The 24,300-nt window shown below is 38.9% G+C and overlaps 2 protein-coding genes across 2 annotated transcripts; both read left to right on the plus strand.

The window, feature by feature from the left end:
- Window positions 1-1,823: 1,823 nt before the first annotated feature.
- On the plus strand, window positions 1,824-3,113 carry hoxd9a (homeobox D9a). Its single transcript, XM_063498899.2, has 2 exons — window positions 1,824-2,370; window positions 2,869-3,113. The coding sequence occupies exons 1-2, from the start codon at window positions 1,824-1,826 to the stop codon at window positions 3,111-3,113; spliced, it is 792 nt and encodes a 263-aa protein (XP_063354969.1).
- A 12,250-nt stretch (window positions 3,114-15,363) lies between these two features.
- On the plus strand, window positions 15,364-16,519 carry hoxd4a (homeobox D4a). The gene is made up of 2 exons (XM_063498832.1): window positions 15,364-15,814; window positions 16,221-16,519. Exons 1-2 carry the CDS (start codon window positions 15,406-15,408, stop codon window positions 16,517-16,519), a joined length of 708 nt encoding a protein of 235 aa, XP_063354902.1. The 5' UTR covers window positions 15,364-15,405.
- The last annotated feature ends 7,781 nt before the right edge of the window (window positions 16,520-24,300 follow it).

Genomic DNA, 24,300 nt, shown 5'->3' on the forward strand with positions numbered 1-24,300 from the left:
AAATGCAAGCCGTGTGCTCGATAGTGAAATGTTTCTATGGGCTTTAAAGTGATGGAAAAAATACAGAACAAAACAATGTCAATCTGTGAATTTATTGCATGTTTGTGGCATGTATCTTGCAATAAATATATTGTCAAAGGATCTTGTTTAGATTTGTCCGTGCTACACGGTCTCTGCTCGGCAAATAGCCTGCTTCAGTTTTAGCAGCACTGTGAGTATCCGAAATTAATTTGCACTGACGCAAGCATTGTTTTCCTTAAAAAAACAGTCCCATTCCGAGCAGGAAAAGGCAAGAAAAAGAACAATTTCCTCCAAGCTTGTTGCACACAACAGCAGGCAAAACAGTGTGAATGCGTCCCTCATCCGTGTTTCCAGTTTCGCCAAACGTTTGTCATTATGTCGCAACTTCATCTGAAGACGAGCCGAAATAGTTTGTTTGTAGACATCCAACACTTTTAACCTAATCTTCTTAAATTCAGAAAATATATTCTCACGCTCATTTACGCGTAGGCTACTCGAGGAAGGCTAATTCTGGCTAAAAACGACTTAAAAATAAAATCTAAGTAAAATTAGTATGAATAACAAGATAGAATTCCTTTAAAGTCTATTTGGATGCAAAAGAAAAAGCTCAGCAAAAGCATGCGAAGATGGCTGATTGTGTAATGGAATAAAGTTGGTTTAGCTTTTGCGTGCAGGCCTGTTTATAATTAAACTCACTGCCTATAAGGATTAGAGGACGGAGTAAATTACTTTCGGCTCTCCCTTTCTTCGTGGCGAAATCAGCCTTCATTTCCATCTCTACAAAATAACTTCGTGTGGCCTTCTTAGCTTGCCACAAATCTTTTTCAAGCGTCTGATAACGTAGCACAATTTCTGATCCCCTCCTCAGATTTGACCTAGTTCTTATCTCCAAGTGTTCACTGAAGGTCGAGACATTCTGCCTTACACAGTGCGAGAAAATGACATGCTGAAAAAAGTAGGTAAAAAAGAAGAAGAAGAAAAATGGCAAGATGTACAGGCTATTAGTGCTAAGTTACACCTTTAAGAGAGCAATACACACATGGACTCCTCCAAGTCTTTTTTTTTACTGACGGCATGTATAATCACACTCACCTCGTAAAACATTTATTGATACATTATTACTCTCCTTTCAATGAATATAATAATTTCACGACTGCTGCTGTTTCCGCCTCAACTTAAAAAATTAAACCAACTCAGAAAATACGTTTCCTTGCCAAAATATTAACAATGGATACACCGCACTGTGAGCTGAAATGGCGTCTTTTTTTATTTTACAACATGTTATTACATCTATTTTACGAGGACTCTGTAAGTCCATAAACCATTTTACTGGGATTGAGGGTATCGGGACAGGACGATATTAGAAGAGCTTTTTCTCCCTTGAAGGATTAAGACAGAAGGAATCCGTGTTTTTGGACGGCGTGTGTGCTTTTTGGTGGAAATGTCTCTTATTCCTTTAAAAAACAGAACAACAGACTGTATGTTTTGTTGAAACATCCTCACATCTTCATTAAAAAAAGGGGCATTTTATTTGAGCGTTAGTTTTCTCCCTCTAGTCACATCAGAATGGGCTTTTTATTATTTGAGAAATGAAAAGCTAAATTAAACCTGACGAAAAAAAGGGGGGGGGGGGGGGTGAGCAAGGGCAGGATTGATTTACTCGCTGTATTGGTAAATATGACCACGTGATCCATGTAACCAATCCCTGTAGATGCGGGCCAGCAAAAATACTATGATTGTTCATAAAGGGAAGCTTCCCGTAACAGTGCAACCCTTATTATAAGAGTAGGAAGCCATCAAAAATGTCTTCCAGTGGCACTCTCAGTAACTGCTATGTGGACGCTATAATGGGGCAGGAGCCGGAGGATGTGTACGGTGCTCGCTTTATTCAGGCTCCACACGCGATGACCCCGAGGCCGTCAGGTGCTGGGGACAACGCAGACTTTTCCTCGTGTAATTTTGCACCGAAATCCGCTGTTTTCTCGCCGTCCTGGTCCTCAGTTCATCCTCAGGGGATTTATCATCCATATGTGCACCACCACCACCACCAGTCCCATCTGCCTGCGTCGGACGGGAGATACGTTAGCGTCCGACCGTGGATGGACCCCATTTCGAACCACGTTTCGTTCGCCGGATTCCCCTCCAGCAGTCGGTCGTACGGGACAAAGCCAGAGGTCTTGCCTGCTAAATCTTCAGATTGTGACACGTTGGAAGCGGAGGCTCGGCCGCTCGCTGGCGAATTCATGTGCGGAGTATCGGAGTGTCCAGAAAAAGCAACCAAAGAGCACAGTGGAAGTGAGCTTTCGAGCCACAGCGAACCCAAAGAGGAAAAACAAAAACTTGACCCAAGTAAGTAAACGAAATAGCCGGTGCTGATTTACAACCGTAAGAACTGTATGAGCCGGGTGTGTAAAACTGGAGGTTTTACTAACCTATAAAAGTGTCTCGTACTATACTGTTGCTCCGAAAGGGGAGAACCCGCCCTACAAGGGTTATTGCAGGGATCCTAATGTTTTCATGTCACGGGACACCCTAAATAGATACACAACTTAATATTTCGATAAGATTGCATATAAGGAGACTTCATACCTAAGTACAGATCTGATTTATTCCCCTCTGTTGGTGCACGGGGGGAATCAGTACAAACAGGAAATCATGTAATCGAAATGGTCCTCTTTGGACATAACAAGCAACAGTTCTCATTTTCTTTTGCTTCAATGAAACCGACCGCAAGTCTCTGAGCCCGATTTATGGAAAAACAATGGCTACAGTTTATTAAAGGTTACAATAAAAAGGGGAAAAAACCAAACAACTAATCACATGTGTATTTACTTTATGTGCTTTTAGGTAACCCTGCAGCAAATTGGATTCATGCACGCTCGACGAGAAAGAAGCGATGTCCCTACACAAAATATCAGACTTTAGAGCTAGAGAAGGAGTTCCTCTACAACATGTATTTGACAAGAGACCGGCGCTATGAAGTCGCTCGCATACTCAGTTTAACGGAGAGACAAGTGAAGATCTGGTTCCAGAACAGGAGGATGAAAATGAAGAAGATGAACAGAGAGAGGAACGGCAAGGAACAGCTATAAGTCCGGTGCTGGTGCCGTTTCACACATTCTGACGTTTGTACCAAGGAAGCCATGTGAACAATTATAATGATTTTTGATAGGAGCCTCCTTAGCCATTTAAATTTTTATTTTATTATTATTTTTTTTTTTAACATATATTAAGTGACAGCGTTCTGAGTTATTTGGCCAAATATGCATCACACGTGCAAAAAATTTGTCTTGATGAGACCCACAGAGGATCTGTCGAACAATGTTTCAAGCCAACTGAAAGTTTTACGCAACAAAGTGGGATGTTTACGCAGCAGGAAACATGTATGTGTATTGCTGTTATTTGGAGTTGTATATATATATAAATATAAATATAAAAGGAATTCAGAGCAACTACTTCGACTGCTGTCTATGTCACTACACACACGGGACGCAGTTTCAGTAAAGCGAGAATTTACCCAGTTTTAACGACTTTTTGCTTAAAATCTTTGTTTTTAAAACCTGCTAAATTATTTTTTAAGCTTTCATACAGTTCATGACAAGGTGCCATATTTGGGAAAGGAAAAATCTCCCTTTAGTCTAAATCAAAAATAAATGGATAAAGATTTTTTCCTTTATTCGTATTTTTGACATGTTGACGTAAGCACTTTATTCTTTAATTTATTTGTATTAGACCAAAGCATATCCCCTAAGGCCTTATTTATCTAAATGCGGTTTATCGAGGCCATGTAACCTAATAGAGAACAGCACTATTTAACCTAATATTCAATATGTAATAGCTGGATGTTCTTATAAGCAGCCCACATATTAAAATTATGTTAAACCCCCACTAAATATTATTTAAAACATCTTTAAAAATAACTTTAAAAACCGGAAGATTTTAGTGTTTTTTGAAAAGTAGTGCTCCAAGTCATAAAATGTTTGCTATTGGGAGAGGTGTTGCGGCGAATTTCCAATTTATGGTCCAACTTGTACGAACAATTACTTTAAAGCAGGAAGAACCGCGGTCCAATAAAGCTATAGAAATGGCTAGACGTCTGGCCTAAATTACTTTATGGGCCTGGTCAGTAATTACGCTCTCCTTTGAAAAGCCCTTTTTTCCTGGGTGTTTGCGTCTGTTGCTGACAAACAGAGTATAGACACTTTTCCATGGGGTGTCTGGTCGATGAATTGTTTTAGAGGAAATCACCCCCACCTTAATGGTCACGTGTATTCATCAATTGCACTTCCCACCGATGGGAAAAAAAACTTAACTTTGACTGCTGTGTGGTGCAGTCTTATCTTCTGATGGACTGTGTACTGAAATGGTCAAGAAGAGCATGTGTCTTAATTGTACTTCACGGGCAGGAGCTAACACGCTTTGTTTTTCTTTGTTCTTAAACTTGAAAACACCTTCAGTGGAACTTGTTGATTAAAACAGGAATCCAGAAAGTTGCAGATCTAAAAGCAATCTGTTTACCTTTGCTGGAGCTTCAGGGCCCCTGGAAAGAATACCGGGAGCGCTAGAGGGCGATGTTGTCCTTTAAGTCTCAGCTAAAGCAGCCTATTCACAGCTGGAACACGTAGACAAGGCAAGGGCCATACCATTGTCCATGTTTTTACTGATTTATATCATAAACGTCTTATGCCCTGATGAACGTGTGTTAAGAAGGGCGCGCTACTTTTAACAGTTACAAGCCTGAAAGCCCCATTTTTCTAATCGGTTATTGCAGCACCCTTATACTGATTTTGAAATCTCCTGACAGCTCCCAGGCCCCATATTTCAGCAATATGTCACACATTTACACAAAGGAGAAGCCAAATTTAATCGTTAGAGAGAAGGCTTTCTGAAGGCAGAAGCAGACTCAGCCCACCGTGTAAATGCAGAAAAAATAACAACAGAGACACTGATCTTTCACAGATGGTTTTTTTCCTTTAAAGGGCATGTCTCTGAGCCTCGTCGTTTTATTATTATTAGCCTGCTATTGTTATTGTTAAATAGCCAGAGAAGTAGCCTGTCGTTTTTAGACTGTCCCACAATGTCCTGCTTGTTGTGATACTATTAATAATATTACTAATACTTAAAATGTAAACTGTAGTGCTGTCTGTTTCATTAAAGCTAAAACAAGTAATTACAGTTTAAAAATGGCGTCAATTCACTGACAATAAAACACACCAAGTACACTCAGATTTAGCTTTCTTTTTATATATAAATCCAAGTTGTTTTGTTTTATTTTTACACCTTATACACTCATTTCATGAAATAAAATGCAGCTTATCCTTCTTCTGCTGGTTGTGCGTTTTAGCGCAGTTATGGAGCCATAAAGAGATGTGGCAGCACATACTGCTGTGAGCAGATAGAGTAAGCATCACTTTAGTAATCACTATTGAAACGGCTGAACACACGTTCAACTTGGTTGTTTTTTCTTGTTTTTTTCTTTTTCTTTTTTCTTTTTTTGAGACTACACTGTTTACACACGAGGAATGGATCGAACTCTGTCTCTGCAATGGAAGCTGCTTACCCTTTAAATAATACGAATAGTTAGTGACCGTACTGGTTCAATTACTGGTTCAAAGGAGAATAATAGACCTAGAAGGAGCATGGGAGTAACATTTTAGTACGTCTGTCCGTCTGACGTTATTGTGTACAATCACTACAGCAGGACAAAAACAGCAGAACAGGCCTGCTTCCATCAGATTATATATATATATATATATATATATATATATATATATATATATATATATATATATATATATATATATATATATATATATATGAATTTAACCGCTTTTGTTTTATATATATATATATATATATATATATATATATATATATATATATATATATATATATATATATATATATATATATATGTCAGTGTGTGTGCGTGTGTGTGTGTGTGTCTTTGTATACATACTGTGAACAGGGACAGCTTTTTAGTGAGTACTGCACTGCATGCATACTTTTCCCGTATTAATGTTATGCATGTAGGCCAAGATAATCAGGGCAATTTAACAACAAAAAAAATGTAAAAAGTAAAGTGATAACTTTATTAGAAAAAGACGACGTAAGACACATAATACACCTTTTTTTTATTTTATTTTATTTTATTGTTGGGAGAACTGTGTGCACATTAAAAAAACGAAGAAAAGAAGAAGACGAAAAGAAAACACCAAATGTGATGTATGAGTTTTAAAGTTCGCTTGTCAGGAATGCATTTTAATGTCTCCTCTCCCCCACTCGTCCCAATATAATTTTAGATTTTTAAAATGTTTTTTTATTGATGTATTGTTATAAATATGCTTATGAATTTAACCGCTTTTGTTTTCATAGCGACTGCAACGAAACAAGCTTAAAATATGACTATATATTCTAGATCCTATTCAACAGAACCTGTACGTTACACGGTGTTTCTATGAGAATAGAGCTGCGGATGAATATAGAATGACAATGCGGAGGAACACTAAATGACACTTCTCCAAAAGCGAATGAAACACTGCGGTTTGATAAAAGTGTGGGTAGGCAGCCTCTGGCTGATCTGGAGTAATGTGACGAGGAATTTGTAGTTCAGAATGGGTCACAAAGACAGATAGAGTCAGTGTGCTTGGCAAATAATAACACAAATTTGCCTGTAAGCATTAACTTAATTCACCCCCCTTTTTAATCTTTAGTTTCTTGAAGGCAGACTTTGACATGATTCCAGGATCAGAATTTATGTCTCTGAGAAAATCAGTGTCGGTCTATCAATAAGCATGCAGCACTAAACCTGTCAGTGAAACCCACTTGGCAAAAGAAGGAGAAAAAGAAGAAGAAGAAAACGATTTTTAAACTTTGCAAAGCCCTAATTGTCGTTTGCAGAATAACTGATATGTGATTGATTCATTTATATAAATGTACATTATGTGGCATGCCGAAATGCTTAAAGTCGTGCAACAAGATTTTTGTTGGGCGCAAACAAAGAGGCGCCGACATACAGTGAAAAAATGACATTGATATGCCCCGTGTGTGTGTGTGTGTGTGTGTGTGTGTGTGTGTGTGTGTGTGTGTGTGTGTGTGTGTGTGTGTGTGTGTGCCTGCATAGATAGATAGATAGATAGATAGATAGATAGATAGATAGATAGATTAAAAGTACATCAGTCTATTACCCTCCAAAAGAAAGGCCTTCAAGTATAGTCTACATTACAATAACGTCATAGTCGCAACGCAATGTGATTCAACAAATCCCGAGGTCTTGCATCTTTCTCCCTCTATCACAGGGACACACACGGGGAGAGAGAAAGGAAAGGGAGCTATAAGACAGGAAACCAGAGCCATAGCTCGGGCTAGCCTAACTATAAATCGCACAGTGCTTTCTCTGGCGTTCCACCAGATGAACGAGAATGAAATACATGAAATTCCTCTTTGGTGCAGTCGTAGACACATGTGCAGAGACTGCATGCAGTTGCAGTATTTAGGTCTTTAAGTGTCGAGTTTCAATTACACGAAAAAATTTTCACACCATAGTGTATCTCTGTCTCTAATAATAAACAACAGCTGGCCTGTAAGAGCGTGGAAAAAAGACGCTGATATGCAATATCATTTGGAAACACAAAAGTCCCTCATCCGCTGAAAATCTGTCCTCCAGGACAATGACTGAACATCCACGGGAAAAGGCCGGCGACAAAGCATTAGACTTTTAATGAGGGAAAAAAGGTGTAAATTATACTTGCTGGTTTTATTGCGTGGCGTTTTCCTAGCATCTGCTGCACAGGCCGTGAACTCACAGATGAAAAACAAAATAAAATAAAGGCACAAAGATGTTCTGCATTTTATACAAGAAATATTTGGTTTCTCAAAAGATTTTGTTTCATAAAATCTACAGTTTCTACAAAACGTTAAACATCAACGTGTTCTATGGCAGATTATGCATTTTAACACTGTAATATCCAAACCTCGGATCAGTTTGATTTTGCCAAATATTTAATTTAAAAAAAGAAGATTAATCTGATATACTTAATCAGACTCGTTTCTCAGTTGTTCTGTACACTTTGCATGAAGTTTTAGATTTTTGAGCGATACAAACGACGACAAAAAAAAGAAAAAAAAAAGAAATAAAAAACAGGGGGAAAAGCTCTTGCTTGGGGAACCTGGTGGGGCTTCTGCTATTATGCGCCAAGATGGGGAGAATTGCTGCAGTCCAAATTCCTTTTTGTGAGGGGACAATTTACAACTTGGTAATAGACCTTTTTATGTGCCTCCATCGCCTGTCATTGGATGCCACTGGTCATGTGCGAGAGGCAAACGTCTTCATGGCCCTTTTCCTGATTTCCCTGGCGATTTCCCCCCACTGCATTCTGTATCACGTTGTCTATGGTGTTAAACCGATACACTACGGTCTGCTCTCTTAAAAATCGCCTGCTATTCGTTTCATAATTGTCTGATCAGCGCATATTTTCCTGGCGCTGCGTCGTTTGTTTAATTAATTATATATATTTTTTTACTGGATAACAAGAGAAGCGTTTCAACTTTATCCACATCCCACCTTCTTCATTCACAGAGCTGTGCTGGCTCTTTCACGCAAAATGCACTGCCTGAGCAAACTTCAAAGAGCAAGCATGGAGTACCTCACCGCCATAGGTAAGATTTCTTGTGCGATAATGGCGTTTATTAGTTGGGCATGTGTGAGAGCATGTAAAGTTTGACAGCTTCCTGTTTCATTGGTCATGTAAATGAGCTGCAAGGTAATGGCACTCAGGTAATTTGGTGAAGTCACATGTTGCTGGGTGTGTTGGGATTAATTGTTTTTGTTTTTAGACATGTTCAGTAACAGAAGGCTGGCCATTATATTATAATGATTAACAAACGTCGGCAAGTTGCCCTTTATAATGCAACAACCACAGAGAAATATTTAAGAAAATATCACATGGATTTCAAGTCGTTTCATCATGTTTATTGATGCCTTTTTAAAGCCTTAAGTGAACCAATAGAAGTTGTTTCTGAGGTCACAGATGGTGATGTGTGAGCTGTGTTTTTGATGCAGAGAAGTTTTTTTTTCCACTGTGCACTGCAAAAGAGCTTTGTCTTTAACCCATCATTCCTTATTTTGCTTTCAGTGTTAAGCTATTGGTTGTAGACACATCCCAATTCCATCAACCTCTACGAGTAATTGTAGCTATATTATCCCACATCTCTCAACCTGCTAGAAAATCTGTATTGGCGTATTCAGGCCACCATATTTCATCACACTGTTTCGCTTTATATGCCAATAAATGCGGGATTATACTCGAGACAAAATTCAGTTAATTTGCTTTATTGAACCTATACAAAGCCTGGCAGCAAAAGTTCAGTTTTCCTACTTGTTTTCAGCTGCCTGGAGATGAGGCCAACTGAACAAAGACAGTATTTCACTGTTGCCTGACAGGCAGCTGCGAAAGTATTTACAGCCTTACTGCAATGCGGCAAAATGGACCCTGAAAGACAGGCACAAGCAGAAGCCTGAGAGAATTACATAGGACTCCGTCATGATTTTTAAAATTTTGACAGTGCAAAAAAAAAAGATCACACGTTTTTAAGAGTTTTTTGTAATGCACATAATTATTTAGTATATGTGTGACCGCAGGCCCTGCACTAATATTTTTATTAGTTTCCATAAATGGATTTCCTCCCTTCACTCCTACTCAGCTCCTCTCAGACATCCAGACTGTCTAGACCCTTTAGCAACAGACTTAGTAGCTATATCATATAATATATTTTGTGAGATTTATTTATTTATTTTTTTTGCTCAAGCCAAGCCATGTGAACCTAAATGTGCTGTCATTTGCCTTCTATTTAATAGTTTAATAGTTTTTTTGTTTCCACTTAGATAAATGATGCTTTCATTAACAATGTTAAGTATGAATCATCACCACAACATCAGCATTCTCAATTTCAACATCTACTCTGCAGTTTATTACTATAAATATTCCCATTATAGTCTTTTTTAAATGTTCAGTCTACAAATACAGGAAAATACTTGTAAATATTTAGATATAAATATGCTTTGGTAATTATTCTGAATTCATATAATTTGTTTAAAGAGCTTGACTAAACCCAGTTTTGAATTAGCTTGCATTAGGCTACTTGCTTTGGAAGGAGTCATTTAGAAGAGTAATTGAGCAAATTCTGAAATCAGTGGTCTGCATACCAACAGTAAATCTCCTCTCCACTCATTCAAAACTTCGTCAACAGTTTGATGAAACACAGGATTGGGTGAAATAACTGGTTTGTGTATGTTTTATATATTTATTTATTTTTGTATGTATTACAGTGGAACTGTGGAGAGGCCTTTATCATGCCAGCAGAAGGCGCTGTTGCCCAACAGTCAGATTCTCTGGTCCCATTTAGCAATCCTTTTACTAGCATGCTCTTTGGTGCTGTAAGTAGCTGAGGCGGGAATCACGTGATCCAGTTCTTTTTCTTTCTGAAAGTTGTTTTGGTGCCAGAAAAGTAACCCATGTGGCATGCATGGGCACTAGATACGTTAAAGGCTGTTATCAAATGAGATCAGCCATTAAGATTGTACAATGGTGCATTTTGTGCTGCTTTGGATATCCTCCAAATATTCATGTCTGTCATCTTTCCCCAGCAAACAGTCATTCAATAATCGTTAACTGTATCCTCGTGATAAACAGGATGATTCAATTAAAACGACTTTATTTACAAGTTCAAAAAAGTTCGAGGAAACATGAAAACTAAAAGCAGGGGTTATGTGTAGGCAGAATTTGAATCTCCAAGGAAGGAAAAGCTTTTATGAGGACATCCATGTAAGAAAATTACAAGTCTCTGATCTGCTGCCCTCACATTTATTATACCTGCCGCACTGTGGCAGCCACCCAAACCTCAACATGGTCTGCTCTCTCCGGTTAGGTCAGAGCAGGGGGAGGAGGAGGAGCAAAAGGCATTGCACTCAGGGATTGGCCCGGAAGAATGAATGACATCAGTCCTATTGTGACAGGTTCACTGGACAGAAAAAAAAATGTATTCGGGCACCAATCAGTGACGCGTAGTGGTGCATTTGTTAACACTTTAGAGGTCAAAAGGCGTCAGGTTTCAGGAGATTTAAATATTGAAATTCTCGATTTCAGTAGTTTAGACTACATCACACCTCAATATTAAAATTATTAAATTTAATATGTAAGATGACCAGGATACTTTGGTGTTTGTTCATGGAAGTTTAAAGCTCGCACATATTTTTCTCCCCAGTTTTCACGGTGGGAATAAAACATGTTATTCTGTCACGGCTCGCTCTTGTACCACTTTCTGTTGTGACTGTTACAAAATCCCTTCCGCTTCCCTGCTTCCTCATTTCCACGACTTTTCCTCAGTGCACATCAGTGCAATCGCTATTATTGAGTAAGTGCAACTTTCAGGGTTATTTATGGGCCTGCGCCCTGTTGTGAATGGCTGTGAGGAAACACGTGATGCCATTAAACTTTGTTTTATGGCCTGGGACTTGACAAGCCAAAATATAATTCTCATTGTGTATTAGTAAGACAGTCCAGATGGAATAGAGCCTCAATTGACATGGAACTCTACCGGACTGACTTTTCCCCTTCAGCATGGATGCGTTTGTTGGACTGCGTGTCATCTGTTGCGGTTTCCGCGGTAAGCTGCGTTTTATCATTATGCTCGTGGTATGGGCGTGTGATGTCACATGCGTAATGCTCAGGCTAAACTGTTTCCTGCCTGTAAAGCTGCAGTGCATGCTCGGTAACTTTTAGACGGTGTGCTCTTCTGGTGAAGTTGTGTTCAAGTTTATTGCTTGTTTGATTTGTTTTGAAAAGCTTTTATGGATCTAACCTTCACTTTTTTTCTTTCTTTCTTTCTTTTTTTTTTTAAAGTGTTATTGGTCTGATTTGCTCCACACCATCTTCTTATTCTTCATCTTTTGGTTCTGCTTCTTTGTTTGGTCTTTTCAAAGCTGTTTGGTGATCTTGTGCAGTTAACTTGAGATTTTAATCAAAGGAATTTTATTTTAAATTGCATTAATTTCCTGCTGTGTCCATCTGTTAAGCTGCACATTTCTTCACCCACAATTCGTTTGCTAGATAACGTCATCTTTTCTTTGGGTTTCAATCACACAGAAATGTGTTTTGTTTTGTTTTTAAACAGCACTGATTTCGCAAGAAAATCAGTTTTAAGTCTTTACATGATGTGGATTTTCTTTTTTCTTAATTCACCCCAGGCCTGGCGCGTTTCTAACTGCAGGCCTTTAAATTATTAATTTTGTCACCCTTTGTTAGAAATCTAGTCTTGTAATGGTTGCATGTTTGATCCAAGCTTCAAAGGGAATTTAGCCTTTATTTTGTTTTACTATCAGACAAAAAAAAAACCTTTATTACGTTGTGTGAAAATTAAGCAGGCCTGGTGTTTTCTGCAGCTTTCAAATCCTCAGCTGATGGTTTACAAAATCGAAAACAAATATCTGTGAATGTAATGAAGAAAGAGTCGAGCTGGAGACTAGTTGGCCATTGGTTTAACACGAGCTGCCAGGAAACGCTGACTTTATCATTCTTTTGTTGGGAAACTCGGCTTTGACCCGTCACAAGGACCGACAGGGTCAGGTGAAAGGCAGGTCAGGCTGTCTAATAAATACTGAAACGTGAAGTGCAAGGACGATTTATAATAAATGAATAAATAAATAAATAAATAATGCACTCATCATTTAATTGAGGCCATAACGAATATTTTGAGTTTTTGTTGATATTTTAGCGGAAATTTTCCAGCTCAGATCACAGCACATATATGTACACATGCATACTACACGCAGGCCTACATATTCGTTAAAGGAGCTCCAGCACAAAGCGTCACACTGATTTTACTGTTTTATGTTTGATTCTTATTTATTAAAGGCCTCTTTTACAAGGTTGGTGCAAGCCAATAATATTCCCTATTATATTACACTAAACCGTTTACATCATCTGTCAAATAATTAGCCACGAATTTATTTCTTTATCCGTTTAATTTTTCTTATTAAAGAAGAAAACATGGCCTGTGTGTGAGGCACAGTTGCTTTTTAAGCCCTTTCAGAGCTGAGATGCAATTATTGTGTCACTTTTGGACAAGAAGGAAACATGTCATAAATTCAAATTACTGTCTCGTTGCTTAAATACTGACTCAAAGTTTTCAGAGTTTGCTATATTTTCTCGCCATCAGCGTTATTTTTCTCCATATAGACGCACTGCTATGAAATTAGCTCACTCGCATGGTGATTTAGCGTCCTTGAAAAAAAAAAAGTGTAATATTTTTGCTAGACCCTCTCAGTTTCTCTCAGTTTTGGCCAATCTGTCTTGATCACGCCCAGCTTTAACTAATTTAATTTGTAGAGGAAGCTCGGTGTAGGGCTTGAGGTGGTCTCCATGGCAGTTAGTTAAGGTCTGACGACTTGGTAAACTTTTGCACCCTTTGAGCTGTCAGCAGCAGTAAAAATAATTGAACTTTTTGATAAGTTTGTAAATGATTTGAGTTGACCTCGATGGCCTCCAGCCCGTAGCATCTTTTGGACAGCGGAGGTAGGAAACCCCTGTATAACCTGGCAAGTGCTCAGGGGTTTATACCGTTGCTCGGTTGTTTGACGGAGGCTTAACTTTAAATCTGAGCTGACAGTTTTAAAAAGTGGAAGGTCATTTATGGATTTATGGTGTTTGAAGAAGTGTATTGTCTTGCTGTGAACTTGGGCTGTAGCCTGATGAAGAGAAGAAGATGTTCTGCGTTGAAAGCTGGGCTGACCTCAGTTGGTAGCTGTTTTTTCATTTACTTTACGCTTGTCATTTTCTTACGATTGACAGGAGTACCCAGGGCAGAGGTAGCCTGTAGCCTATAGGTTTTTGCTTTTCCCTTTCTTTATGTCTTTCTTCTTCTTCTTTTTTTGGAAGCCTTGTCAGCCAGCAACTGACAAGGCTTCGAGGGTTTCGTGTGTCCTATTGATGAGATTTCCTTCAAATAAGCAACAAAAAAGACCACGAAAAAAGCTTATTTTATACTGTAGGGAAGGGGAATAAATTAAAAAGGAAATGCCGTGGCTAAAACAAAGGAAATAGGGCACTCCGGAGTGATTATAGCTTATAAAAGTATGTGTTTATCCCTGGGTTTTTAATTCTTGCCTCTTATTTTCTTATGTAACCTCAGCTTCTTTGATGGTTTTGGTTTATTCTGATTGTGAGCCACTTTGTTAATTTTATTAGTCTAGAGTGCTGCACAAAGAAAACGTGATGTGGTTTAGGGGGTAAAATTGGGCAGCATCGCTTCCCGTCGTCTATATATACCCTGTAGAACCGAATTTGTGTGATGAAATCAGATTCACAGATTCGATTCTAGGGGAGTATATGGTCGATGAAAAAACTTCGATTTATTGACTTTACTGCCATCGTTATCAGGCATTTGAAGCCTAATGTGCTTCCAGTTGTTACATTAACAGTGTTGGTTTATGACTGAGAGTAAATCTGACAACACCACATTCCTCATAAGAGGTCGTGCTGTAACTCTGTAGGCTTAAAGGAAATCTAATATGAAATGTTGCACGTGGAAATAAACATTGGAAGGTGTCTCTATTCCTGTTTGGCTCTCTGTGCTTTGCATGAAATACCAAATGAATTTACTAAATGAAACCAAGCCACAGACACTCCAGCTGTAGCTCTTTTTTCTCTCTTGTGGGCAGTTTCTGTCTCTACATTATTGATTCCCAGAGACTGCTGCTGCTGGCCAATAGGCTCCTGAGACAGATTTTTTTTTTCAAAGGGATGGGAGCAGATGAAGTGATGAGATTCGTGTAACTTTTGGATGACCCCTTCTTGACAAAGACAGTGTCCATCAATTGTCCTCACTCATTATTCGCTGTCTTTATGCCAAGGGGCTTTTTGTATCTTTTGTTGGTTTCTCTGTTGAACACCATGCTTTTAAGTTAGACTTTAGAAACCAGGAATCAGCTCTGATGAAACATCAGCATGCACAGAAGACAATCCCTATTTTTAATATTCTGTTTTCTTTTTAATAAGTTTCGTAAGTTCAATATTGTGCATATTTTCCCCCAATTTTTCTATTTATTTATTTTGAAATCATCATTTTCTGTCTTCCAAACACGTACGCAGATGTTTCAAGATAATATTTGGGTTTTTTCCATCAGGGTCTAATTTCTGTGTATCTTAACTCGGATAAAAATGCATTTAGTTGTATGTTTACCCGTGTTTGGACCCGCATCACCTCTATTGGCCGATCTGGTCACATGGTTCGCTAACTTTATTCAGTTGACACCAAGTAGGAGGGCTTTATGGAGGGAGGAAAAAAGACAACTCGAGAAAAATTAGTATTTTCTACCTTCAGAAATTAATGGCCATGAGTTCGTATATGGTGAACTCTAAGTATGTGGATCCCAAATTTCCTCCCTGCGAGGAATATTCACAGAATAACTATATACCTGAGCAGGGCTCCGACTACTACAGTCCATCGCAGGACACAGACTTTCAGCATCCAGGGATCTACCCACGGTCAAACTACACGGAGCAACCCTTCAGCTGCAACACTGTGCAGGACTCCACAGTGGAACCACGGGGTCATGGGCACGAGAGAGCCAGCCACCCGAGCCATTTTAGCGCACAGACTGAGCAGGGGACTCCGGTCCAAGTGGCCGGACCCCGGACTTGTGGACAGCAGCAAAACACAAAGAGCCAAAATGGGATACAAGCCAAGCAGCCAGCAGTAGTTTACCCCTGGATGAAGAAAGTTCACGTAACTACTGGTAAGATTTCCTCTTCTTCTTCCTCTTCTTCCTCTACTGAGGGCTATAATCCAGAAATCATTCAGAATACTATTTATAGGAGTCTTTGAAAGGCCTCGCCAATTACACAAGTCATAAATTTTTATAGCTCAGGAAATAGGCCGCTAGGTGAGCGCCTAAAAGCTCCTCAAACACAGAGACTAGCCGGTGGAAATTGGGATGAAATCTAGAGCAAATCTGGTTAAATTGAGCTAAAATAATCCACTGTTTCCTGATGACAGTTCCGTTTAAATTTCCTTAAAGTATGAACTTTGACAGAGAAACTAATTTTCTTGTCCTGCACATGTTCTACCTGCATGCTGCATCGACCACATTTAGTGACTTCTGTTTGTTTCGTTTTGTTTTTCTTTTGTGTTCTTTCTCCCAGTGAACCCGGATTACACGGGATCTGAACCCAAGCGGTCCAGAACAGCTTACACCCGGCAGCAGGTTCTGGAGCTAGAAAAGGAGTTTCATTTTAACAGGTATCTGACCAGGCGGCGGCGGATTGAGATTGCCCACACTCTTTGTCTCTCCGAAAGGCAGATTAAAATCTGGTTTCAAAACAGACGGATGAAATGGAAGAAAGATCACAAACTACCCAACACCAAGGGAAGATCTGCACCAGTCTCCAACCATCTGCAGAGCATTCAGAAGGATAACCAGACTGATATCACAGCATTATAAGAAAGGAAAGTGGTCCTGTCCTTAGAGATTAACTGTATATAAAAAAAGACAAAAGTTGCATCTGACTTTTGCATGGACTGATGTCGTTTCTAGCTATTTTGTTTTTAATTTAACAAACATGACCCTCCAGCATTGTTGCCTCGAGTCTGAGTGAGAAAATCAATCGGTCTTTAAAACCGAGAGGTTTGCAAGCTGAGCCTCTTCTGTGTTCAAATTTCCTCAAAGAGACAGAAAAACGTCGAAATAAACTTTTCCTTCCCTCTTTTTCCGACGTTGCCCCCTCTGAGGAGACATTTATCAAGCAGCCTCGGCCGATTCAGTGGATTTAAACAAAGTGTCTCTGCTCTTCTCACGTGGATTCAGCTGATTTAAACAATGAAATATCTTTGCTTAAAAACAAAACAGTGAGATCATTTCAAATTACACACACATACACAAAAGTTATTACAGCTTTCAGCACAGAAATTATTTTAGCCAATTGAAAAATTCACATTAAACGCACAATATATATATATATATAAATGTATACTTGAAGGAAATATTATTTGCATATAGAGCACGCCAAACACTCCTCAACCTTTTTCAAAAATCCCCGCTGAATCTTTTGTGACTTGTATGTTTTAACTTATTTTGTACAAAAAAAGCTTTGAAATTTTAAAATGTTATTTCCCAAACACAAGACATTCCTGTGTGCATACTATTCAGAGTGCCCTTATAAATCTTTCCTGACATCTTTGTAAACAGTGTACATTTTCAGAGGCTCTCTTGTGCCATTTAAAACTCTCCTATGAAAGATCATTTGTTCTTGCATGGCATCAAATTGATACTAGATGTTTCCAGTCGGAAATAATCAAATCCTGGAGATTTAGCAGTATTTTATTTTTTATTTTTCAGACGATTTCTGCGTCATTATTTATTTGTTTAAAAACGTGTACATTTTTTCGTATAGCACACAATTTAATTAAAAGTATTCGTTAAACCTTTGTTATTCCGAAATATGTTTGAACTCTTGTGCGTTATTAGCATGGCCTTATGCAAAGTTTTAGTCTTAGTTAACATGGGAATCTTCTATTTTATTTTATTTTTTCATTCACAACCAAGCTATCCGTGGGGCTCTTTCAGGTCATGTTTCAAGACAGATATTTCTTGTTTTATACCGTCTTTGTCCTCGGACAAAAAGCCAAGAAGCTCTCCCAGTATGTGGAGGTCTCCTTTCTGAAGTCTTCTTGACGAGAGAGTTGAAAAGGTATTTCAACCGAAGGTCGACAAAGCAGCAGTGGCAGGTTCATCCAGGGGACACATTTCAGCCGCAAGGACTGACCCCAGCACCCCTGACCCGCCGGACAGGCAGCATTTCTCTCCCAGGCGCTGTTCGCTTTGCTTTGGAGGACTGTTCCACCCTCAAAAAAAGAAAAAAAAAAGGCTAAAGTTGATTCAAAGTAAGAGCCGCTGAATTCCTCGTTTTACACGTGTTTAAACAGTATTTATACCAGGCGAAGCCCCGAAAAGGTTCTGATTTGTGCGTTTGTCTCCTCATGTCTATATGCAATCTTTTCGTTTTTATTTTTGTACATGCTTTTTACCTTGTACGGTGCATTGAGATGTGAGAAGTATATTGAATAAAAAAAAATAAAGATTTCTACTGATTATGCATTTAAGTATTTGGGAGACTGTGTGTTCTGGGATGTTTATTTCCTGCACTCAAGATCGATTTTGATTCAGAAGAAATACATATATTTTTTCGACCCCGGGGTTATTTATTATTTCCCCGATAGCTTGAAATTTTAGAGTAACTTTTCTTTGTTTGCGTTATTTGGTGCCATTTGGTTACGCTAGACGCAAAGGACAGCTTTGCTCCAAGTGTTTTTTCACCTAAGGGTTACAAGCGTGTGGAACCATATGGAACTAAAGGCCGCTTTTACAAAACATCTACAAATGGACCAAATGGCCAGTGGATACACAAATTCAGCCTGTTGTCTTGGCAGGTCCTAAATTTAAGCACACAAGTGTATTTTCATTATTTAGAAAATAAAATAAAATAAAATAGAAGAGGTTTTTTACTTTGCCGTTTCATTTTACTCATGAGTTCGTAACAAAGCGAGAGCAAGCACTGCGCAAAAACCTCCCCTTAGAAAAAAAAACTCTTAGTGGGGATTATTTAATTTATTTATTATTATTTTTTGTGCCATAAAAACCACATTAAATGCGTAAAAGTTATTTAGACGATTCTTTACTGCGCAGTGGAAGCACAAATTATCTCTAGTGGCCTCATAAGACTCAAATTGACAGGGAAAACTTGTTAAGAGGAGTTGGTCCTTCTCCAAGACTAATTCACGCCACATTTGTTAGAGCTGTATTAGAACGAAGGAACAAACACCCAATAGCACCGTATACCACTTTAGGGTATTAAAGCATACCTATATTCTGCTTATGGTTAATATTAATCCCCCAACCCCCCATGATCCACAAGCTGAGACTTTATTGAGGATGAGTCGCAGCAATACCGACCTTCGACCCCTTCACGTTACAGGATCAGCTCTGATACAAACAAAGTGACCATATGTATGCATTTGTAAAGACAACCTGCACCCAAACACTTTTCATCCCCAGTGACCACGGGCTGATGCCCACTGAGCACGTGCGTGCACCGCGCATAAACGTTTGTGTATACATAAAATTTAAGTTTGTCACACGGATGTGGAGAGAAGCAGAGACAAAGTGATGCTACCAATCCACCATCCTGCCAAAAATGATCTCCATATAGATGCTGAGGAGAAGATGAGAGAGAGAGAGAGCGAGAGAGAGAGAGAGAGGGGGGGGGGGGGGGGACTGGGGAGAAGCGACTAGAAGGGGGGTGAGGGGGGAGAACCTACCTAAAATACATTACAAGCTCTAACTTAACCAAAGGTTGCTTTTTTATTATTATTATTTTTAGCTACTTAATATAAAACCTGGGTGTTTTGAGCGTCTGATATATAATGCATGAATTGAACTTATGCCAATATCATAGTTTCCTTGGCAGTTATCAGGTCAGAGCAGCCTACTACAACGTGCAGTGTGTAGCCACACTGACCTACATGTCTGAACAGCAATAAATGGGAGCCAAAGGCAGTGCCATTTTCAATGACACTGCACCCAGTGCAGGAATACAACGTCGTTGCTCTCCATCCGGCCATATTTGATTTCCAGCTGTTTTCGCAAGAAGCCTCTCCGAGCCAGACAACCCCCCTAAGATATATTAAAGTGCGCTGTCTGCATTCAGAGATATAATCCAGAGACTATACCACTCCGCTCTCTATTCTCGACCACGTGATTGTCTAAATAATTAATGCAGCACGTCCCCCTAGAAACACGGCGTCGTCATTAATCGCAAGGACTCTATCAGACTTGAAAACTGAAGAGATCCCCCAAGAAAATAATATCCGATTCCCGGCGCAACTGTAGTCCCGCACTTTAGCAACACATCTGAACCGATGGATGCTTGGGTAGGTAAATATTTCAACATTTTTCATGTTGCCCCAGCTGGTAAATGACGATATCAAATGTCGTGATATTTGATAAATTGCTCCCTTTGATGTGTGCGCTCTGAGCGCAATTGTATAGGCTGTGGCTAGTCGCTGTACGCATGCCTTCTTCTTTTTTAAAAATAAAATAAAATAAATTAAATATATTAGCAGTAGCATAAATTTTCAGTTTTGCGGTTTGCAAATGTCTTGAAATGGACTGATGGGACTAATGTGAAAAAAGTAAATGGCAGTGACAAGTAGGATTTATGGATGCTCGCTTTGAATAACTGCTCTTTCGGACACATGCAGCTTAGTCTGCTCCCTCCTTTGGGCCCATAGACTCCTTATTCAGAGTCTAATTCGGATTTTTGCTAATTTAATGTGAAGTTGTTTTTGTTTCTTTTAATTTGAAGTAAACTGAATATGTTTAAAGAAAGCATTAATATTAACCTGTCTTGTTTGCGAAGCAGAAATCGCGATTTTTGGTGTTGTATTTTTAACCATAAGACAAATTCCTAGTTATTTATCTCTCCCTTTCGCTTTAGAGCACAATCATTTTCTATTGTTTTTATTGTTAGTGGGGGGATGATCTAATTTTGATTTCTTAGAAGTCCTAGAAGTTCGGCCAGGCTGACAGTTCTGCCTCCTTGTAAATCATTCTCAGTTATCCCTGAAAGGGTGCGAGGCTGTTGGGGGCCGGGCGAAAACTGTAAATCTTTCACTTTTATTACCCTCTGAACATATGCTGAGACGCTACCAGTCCGGCATCCCTTCTTCTTCTTCTCTAGCAAAGATTACCCACCGCTGAACCAACCAGAGGTCCGAGAACCGTCTCTGTGGTTCGAAATCTTAGACTCTGGCCTTTAGATATATTTTCTCTGGTATTAAAGCTTGCCATTATTTGGCATAGTGTGGGGTTAGTACCGAAAACAATGCAAGAAGACACTGGCTCCGTGCCTCTTTGTGCTTCAGCTGTGTGGGAAGACAGACACAACAAACACGAGATGATAATGTGGTTTATTTGAATACAATCCGTTCCCAGTTGCAAGAAAAAACACACACGTCATTTATTTCATAAATCATTTTTTAAAATGCACTCCCACATCATTGTGCAGTTGTTTGTAAATTACACAGAACCGCGTTTTAAAACGTTTCAATATTATGCAAAATGTGATGAGTGAGGCCCTCTTTATTCGTTTTATTGCGAAATCCCCGCTAGTTTCTATCTTTTGGCGGAGTGAGGCAAAGAAAAGAAATCTTCATAAATGTTGGAAATTTCAAATCTTCTGTGACATAAAATGCACAGATCATTTTGCGCACATGCATTGCACTTGAATGCCTTTGTGGGGGGGGGGGGGGGGGGGGGGGGAGGTTAAAGATGTCTAAATTTGCACGTTGAGCACCCAAACAAAAGCATATCTGCTTGGGTTTAAACGCTGAAGTGCAGGCGAGCTGCAAAGCTCGCAGCTCATGAGGAGATAAAAAGAAATAGGCAGAGGAACATTTTCACATTCACACAGTTCAGATGAGGAAATAAACGCCACCCTTTATCAAAATGGATTGGTGAGGTAAGGCTTACTTGAAGAAGGGAACAATCACGTGAACAAATATGCTTGTACCTTAAGGCAGCGCCTTTATTTGTCATCATAAAGCTTCCGAAACACCCCAAAATCCCAATGTTAGCTGCAAATCTTTACAGGCCTCTCCGTTATTGAATTCCTGTATATTTCACTAGGTGATTGATTGCCAGTGATTTTTTTTCAGGAATAAGGATACCTTGTTCGCTTTTTATTGGTAGTTGAATGCGAGTCCTTCCATTCTTTCGGGAATACTGTCTCCACTGGTATATGGAAATGTCTGAAAAACAGCAAGATCAGGTTTAGGACAGCATTGTCTACAGACAAAGGGTGAAGGATTTATTCTTGAGACAACGTGGAAAGGAACTGAGACTGAGAGGGAACTGCTTTATGATGAATTGATTCACAGGTAAGCAATTGCATGGCAGAAAGCAACCTTTAACCACGGGTTAATATAATCCAAGGAAATATATATGATTCATTCCATTCATGGAGGCGATGCTCGTTAACGTCGCTCTCACCGGCAAACGCGCGGGTATGGAGCCCAAAGCTATCTCTTCAAAAGCAGATTCATATTATTACCATTATTATAGTTTTTTTTCCTCGAGAAATTGCGTTCAAATATTATCGACAGATCGAGCCTAAGCTACCCTGCGCTTTTCAGCTGATTTCACGTTTATGAAAACCTGCTCGGAGGAAAAAGTGGGAGAGGAACTTTTCTTTTTGACTCTTGGATCGTAAATCACATTAATTTGTTGTCTTATCCTCACACTCTGGCGTTTGCCGTTGATTTATGTGGGTTCAATAGTATGGCTTTGTTAACCTGCAACGTTATATTATAGGTGAATTTATAGTGGATGCTTTAAGGGATAGGAGGTCTGAATAGTGAACAAGGACAAAGGCAAATGCGTTTATTTTTTTTAATGTTTGGATACCTTAATGGCTAACTTGTTCCTAGTTTATAATATTGACTCATGCAAAAATATTTTCTCTCTCTTTGGACTGATGAGCAGTAGGTCTAAGAACAGAAGGCAATACACTCAAATTTGAGATAATTTCCTCCCATTTTCGTTCAGTTTACTGTTTTACTTTGGATAAAGATTTAATGTTTGTGCACTGCAGCTTTTGTATTATAGGCCTGACCTGCTCATAATTACGCGCAGTCTCCTGGAAGAAAAAGCTAAACTAAAAATACAGACATTTTGCTACAAAAATGGGAATTTGTAAGCACTATACAATTTTCTGCAAAACACCGCAATTTGTGTTTTGTTTTCGTTTTCGTTGTTTCAAAACAGCAGCGAATACATTGTGTAAAATTATAAACTTAGCTTAAAAAAATTATATATATATATATTTCCAGTTATACAAACATCCCTCTTATTAATAGATTTTCAAAGGTTAAGCTGAAGAAACGACTAAGTGAGATAATAACACTCCAGATTGAGTCCGATCCATTGTGTGGACCAAACTTACCGTAACAACGCGTAGGCGAAAAACACAGCCGCGTGAAAAGGGAACCATGTCTGCTACTAGTAGCTCAGTGTGCTCAAAAGCACTCGAGGTGCAGACTATCGACCAGCTTTTTAGAAAATCCTCATGAAGAAATCCTACAGTTGAATCGTGATACTATGAAGCTAAATTCCTCGGATAGATGCAATGAAACAGGAGCTGTTTGGGGTTTTTTTTACACTCACTGCAAATATAATTATCTGGAAGATTTCTGGGTTTTAATTTCTGGTTTCCTTGCCGTCGGTAGCATCTTGTCCTGTTTCTGTTAGCGCTGAAAAGCTGCTGTGAATTTAGTCGAGACTTGGCTCTTTTTTAAGGCAAACTGCTCGTTGTTCATTAAACTATGACTTACTGCTGAATGACCCTAAGGTCACCTAAAACGCTTATGAGTGCTAGATATTTGGCCTGACTCTTTTGTACTAAAAGTGCACATGTCAGACTTTTCACTCTCAAGAAACTGAAAGCAAAAGAAGAAAAAAAAAAAGTTTAAAAAAAAGTGAAATAAAAATAGACATAAAATCAAAACGCTGGAAAATATGGAACTAAAGCCTCAGTTCTCTTAAGCTACTATAATTTTTAATTAATTATCTAGAACTGTTTAGTTTAGCTTGAGTTTACACATAAATCTAAATTAAAAAAAAATACTACAACTAAAAATGTAACACTCATTTTTAACACAACATGCATCGAAAATAACGCAGGGCTCAGACTAATAAAAATACATTTATTTGTATTATTATTTTTGTCTTTTAGGTCGAGATGGAAGCAGTGGTGAATGCTTGAGGGGTATAAAACAGATCTGCGCAGATTTCGGTGAGTAACGTTTTTTTAATGAAGGGAGAGGACAACACAGCCAACTGCTAACAAGGTGAAAGGGTGATTTGTTATTAGGCTACATATTTACGCTCACAGTGTTTCACAGGAGGCTTAAATCAAGAAAACAGACATGAAGGATGGTCTTAACCTGTACGTGTAATTATTTACGCAGGCCAGAGTCCAATTTCAGTAAGTCCCATTTCCTTTTTCAGCAGCGTTGCCGGAATTAAACAGTGAGAGCACACACAATAAGAAAATTAAAAAAAAAGTAGAGTTTTTCAAGACCTCGCCAATATCCCCGTGCCTTTTTCAAAGCAAAACAGCTCCGTGCTTTCCACCTCTGTGTTTAGCTGGAGACTCGCACTAAGACAGA

This window comes from Pelmatolapia mariae, linkage group LG16_19 (genome assembly GCF_036321145.2).
Source record: "Pelmatolapia mariae isolate MD_Pm_ZW linkage group LG16_19, Pm_UMD_F_2, whole genome shotgun sequence".
Taxonomy (NCBI): Eukaryota; Metazoa; Chordata; class Actinopteri; order Cichliformes; family Cichlidae; genus Pelmatolapia; species Pelmatolapia mariae.

Bases quoted from the DNA above. Each gene is read 5' to 3' on its own strand.
- hoxd4a (XM_063498832.1), top strand. From the start codon at position 15,406: ATGGCCATGAGTTCGTATATGGTGAACTCTAAGTATGTGGATCCCAAA. The intron at 15,815-16,220 runs GTAAGATTTCCT...TCTTTCTCCCAG, and splicing joins GAAAGTTCACGTAACTACTG to TGAACCCGGATTACACGGGA.
- hoxd9a (XM_063498899.2), top strand. From the start codon at position 1,824: ATGTCTTCCAGTGGCACTCTCAGTAACTGCTATGTGGACGCTATAATG. The intron at 2,371-2,868 runs GTAAGTAAACGA...ATGTGCTTTTAG, and splicing joins AAAACAAAAACTTGACCCAA to GTAACCCTGCAGCAAATTGG.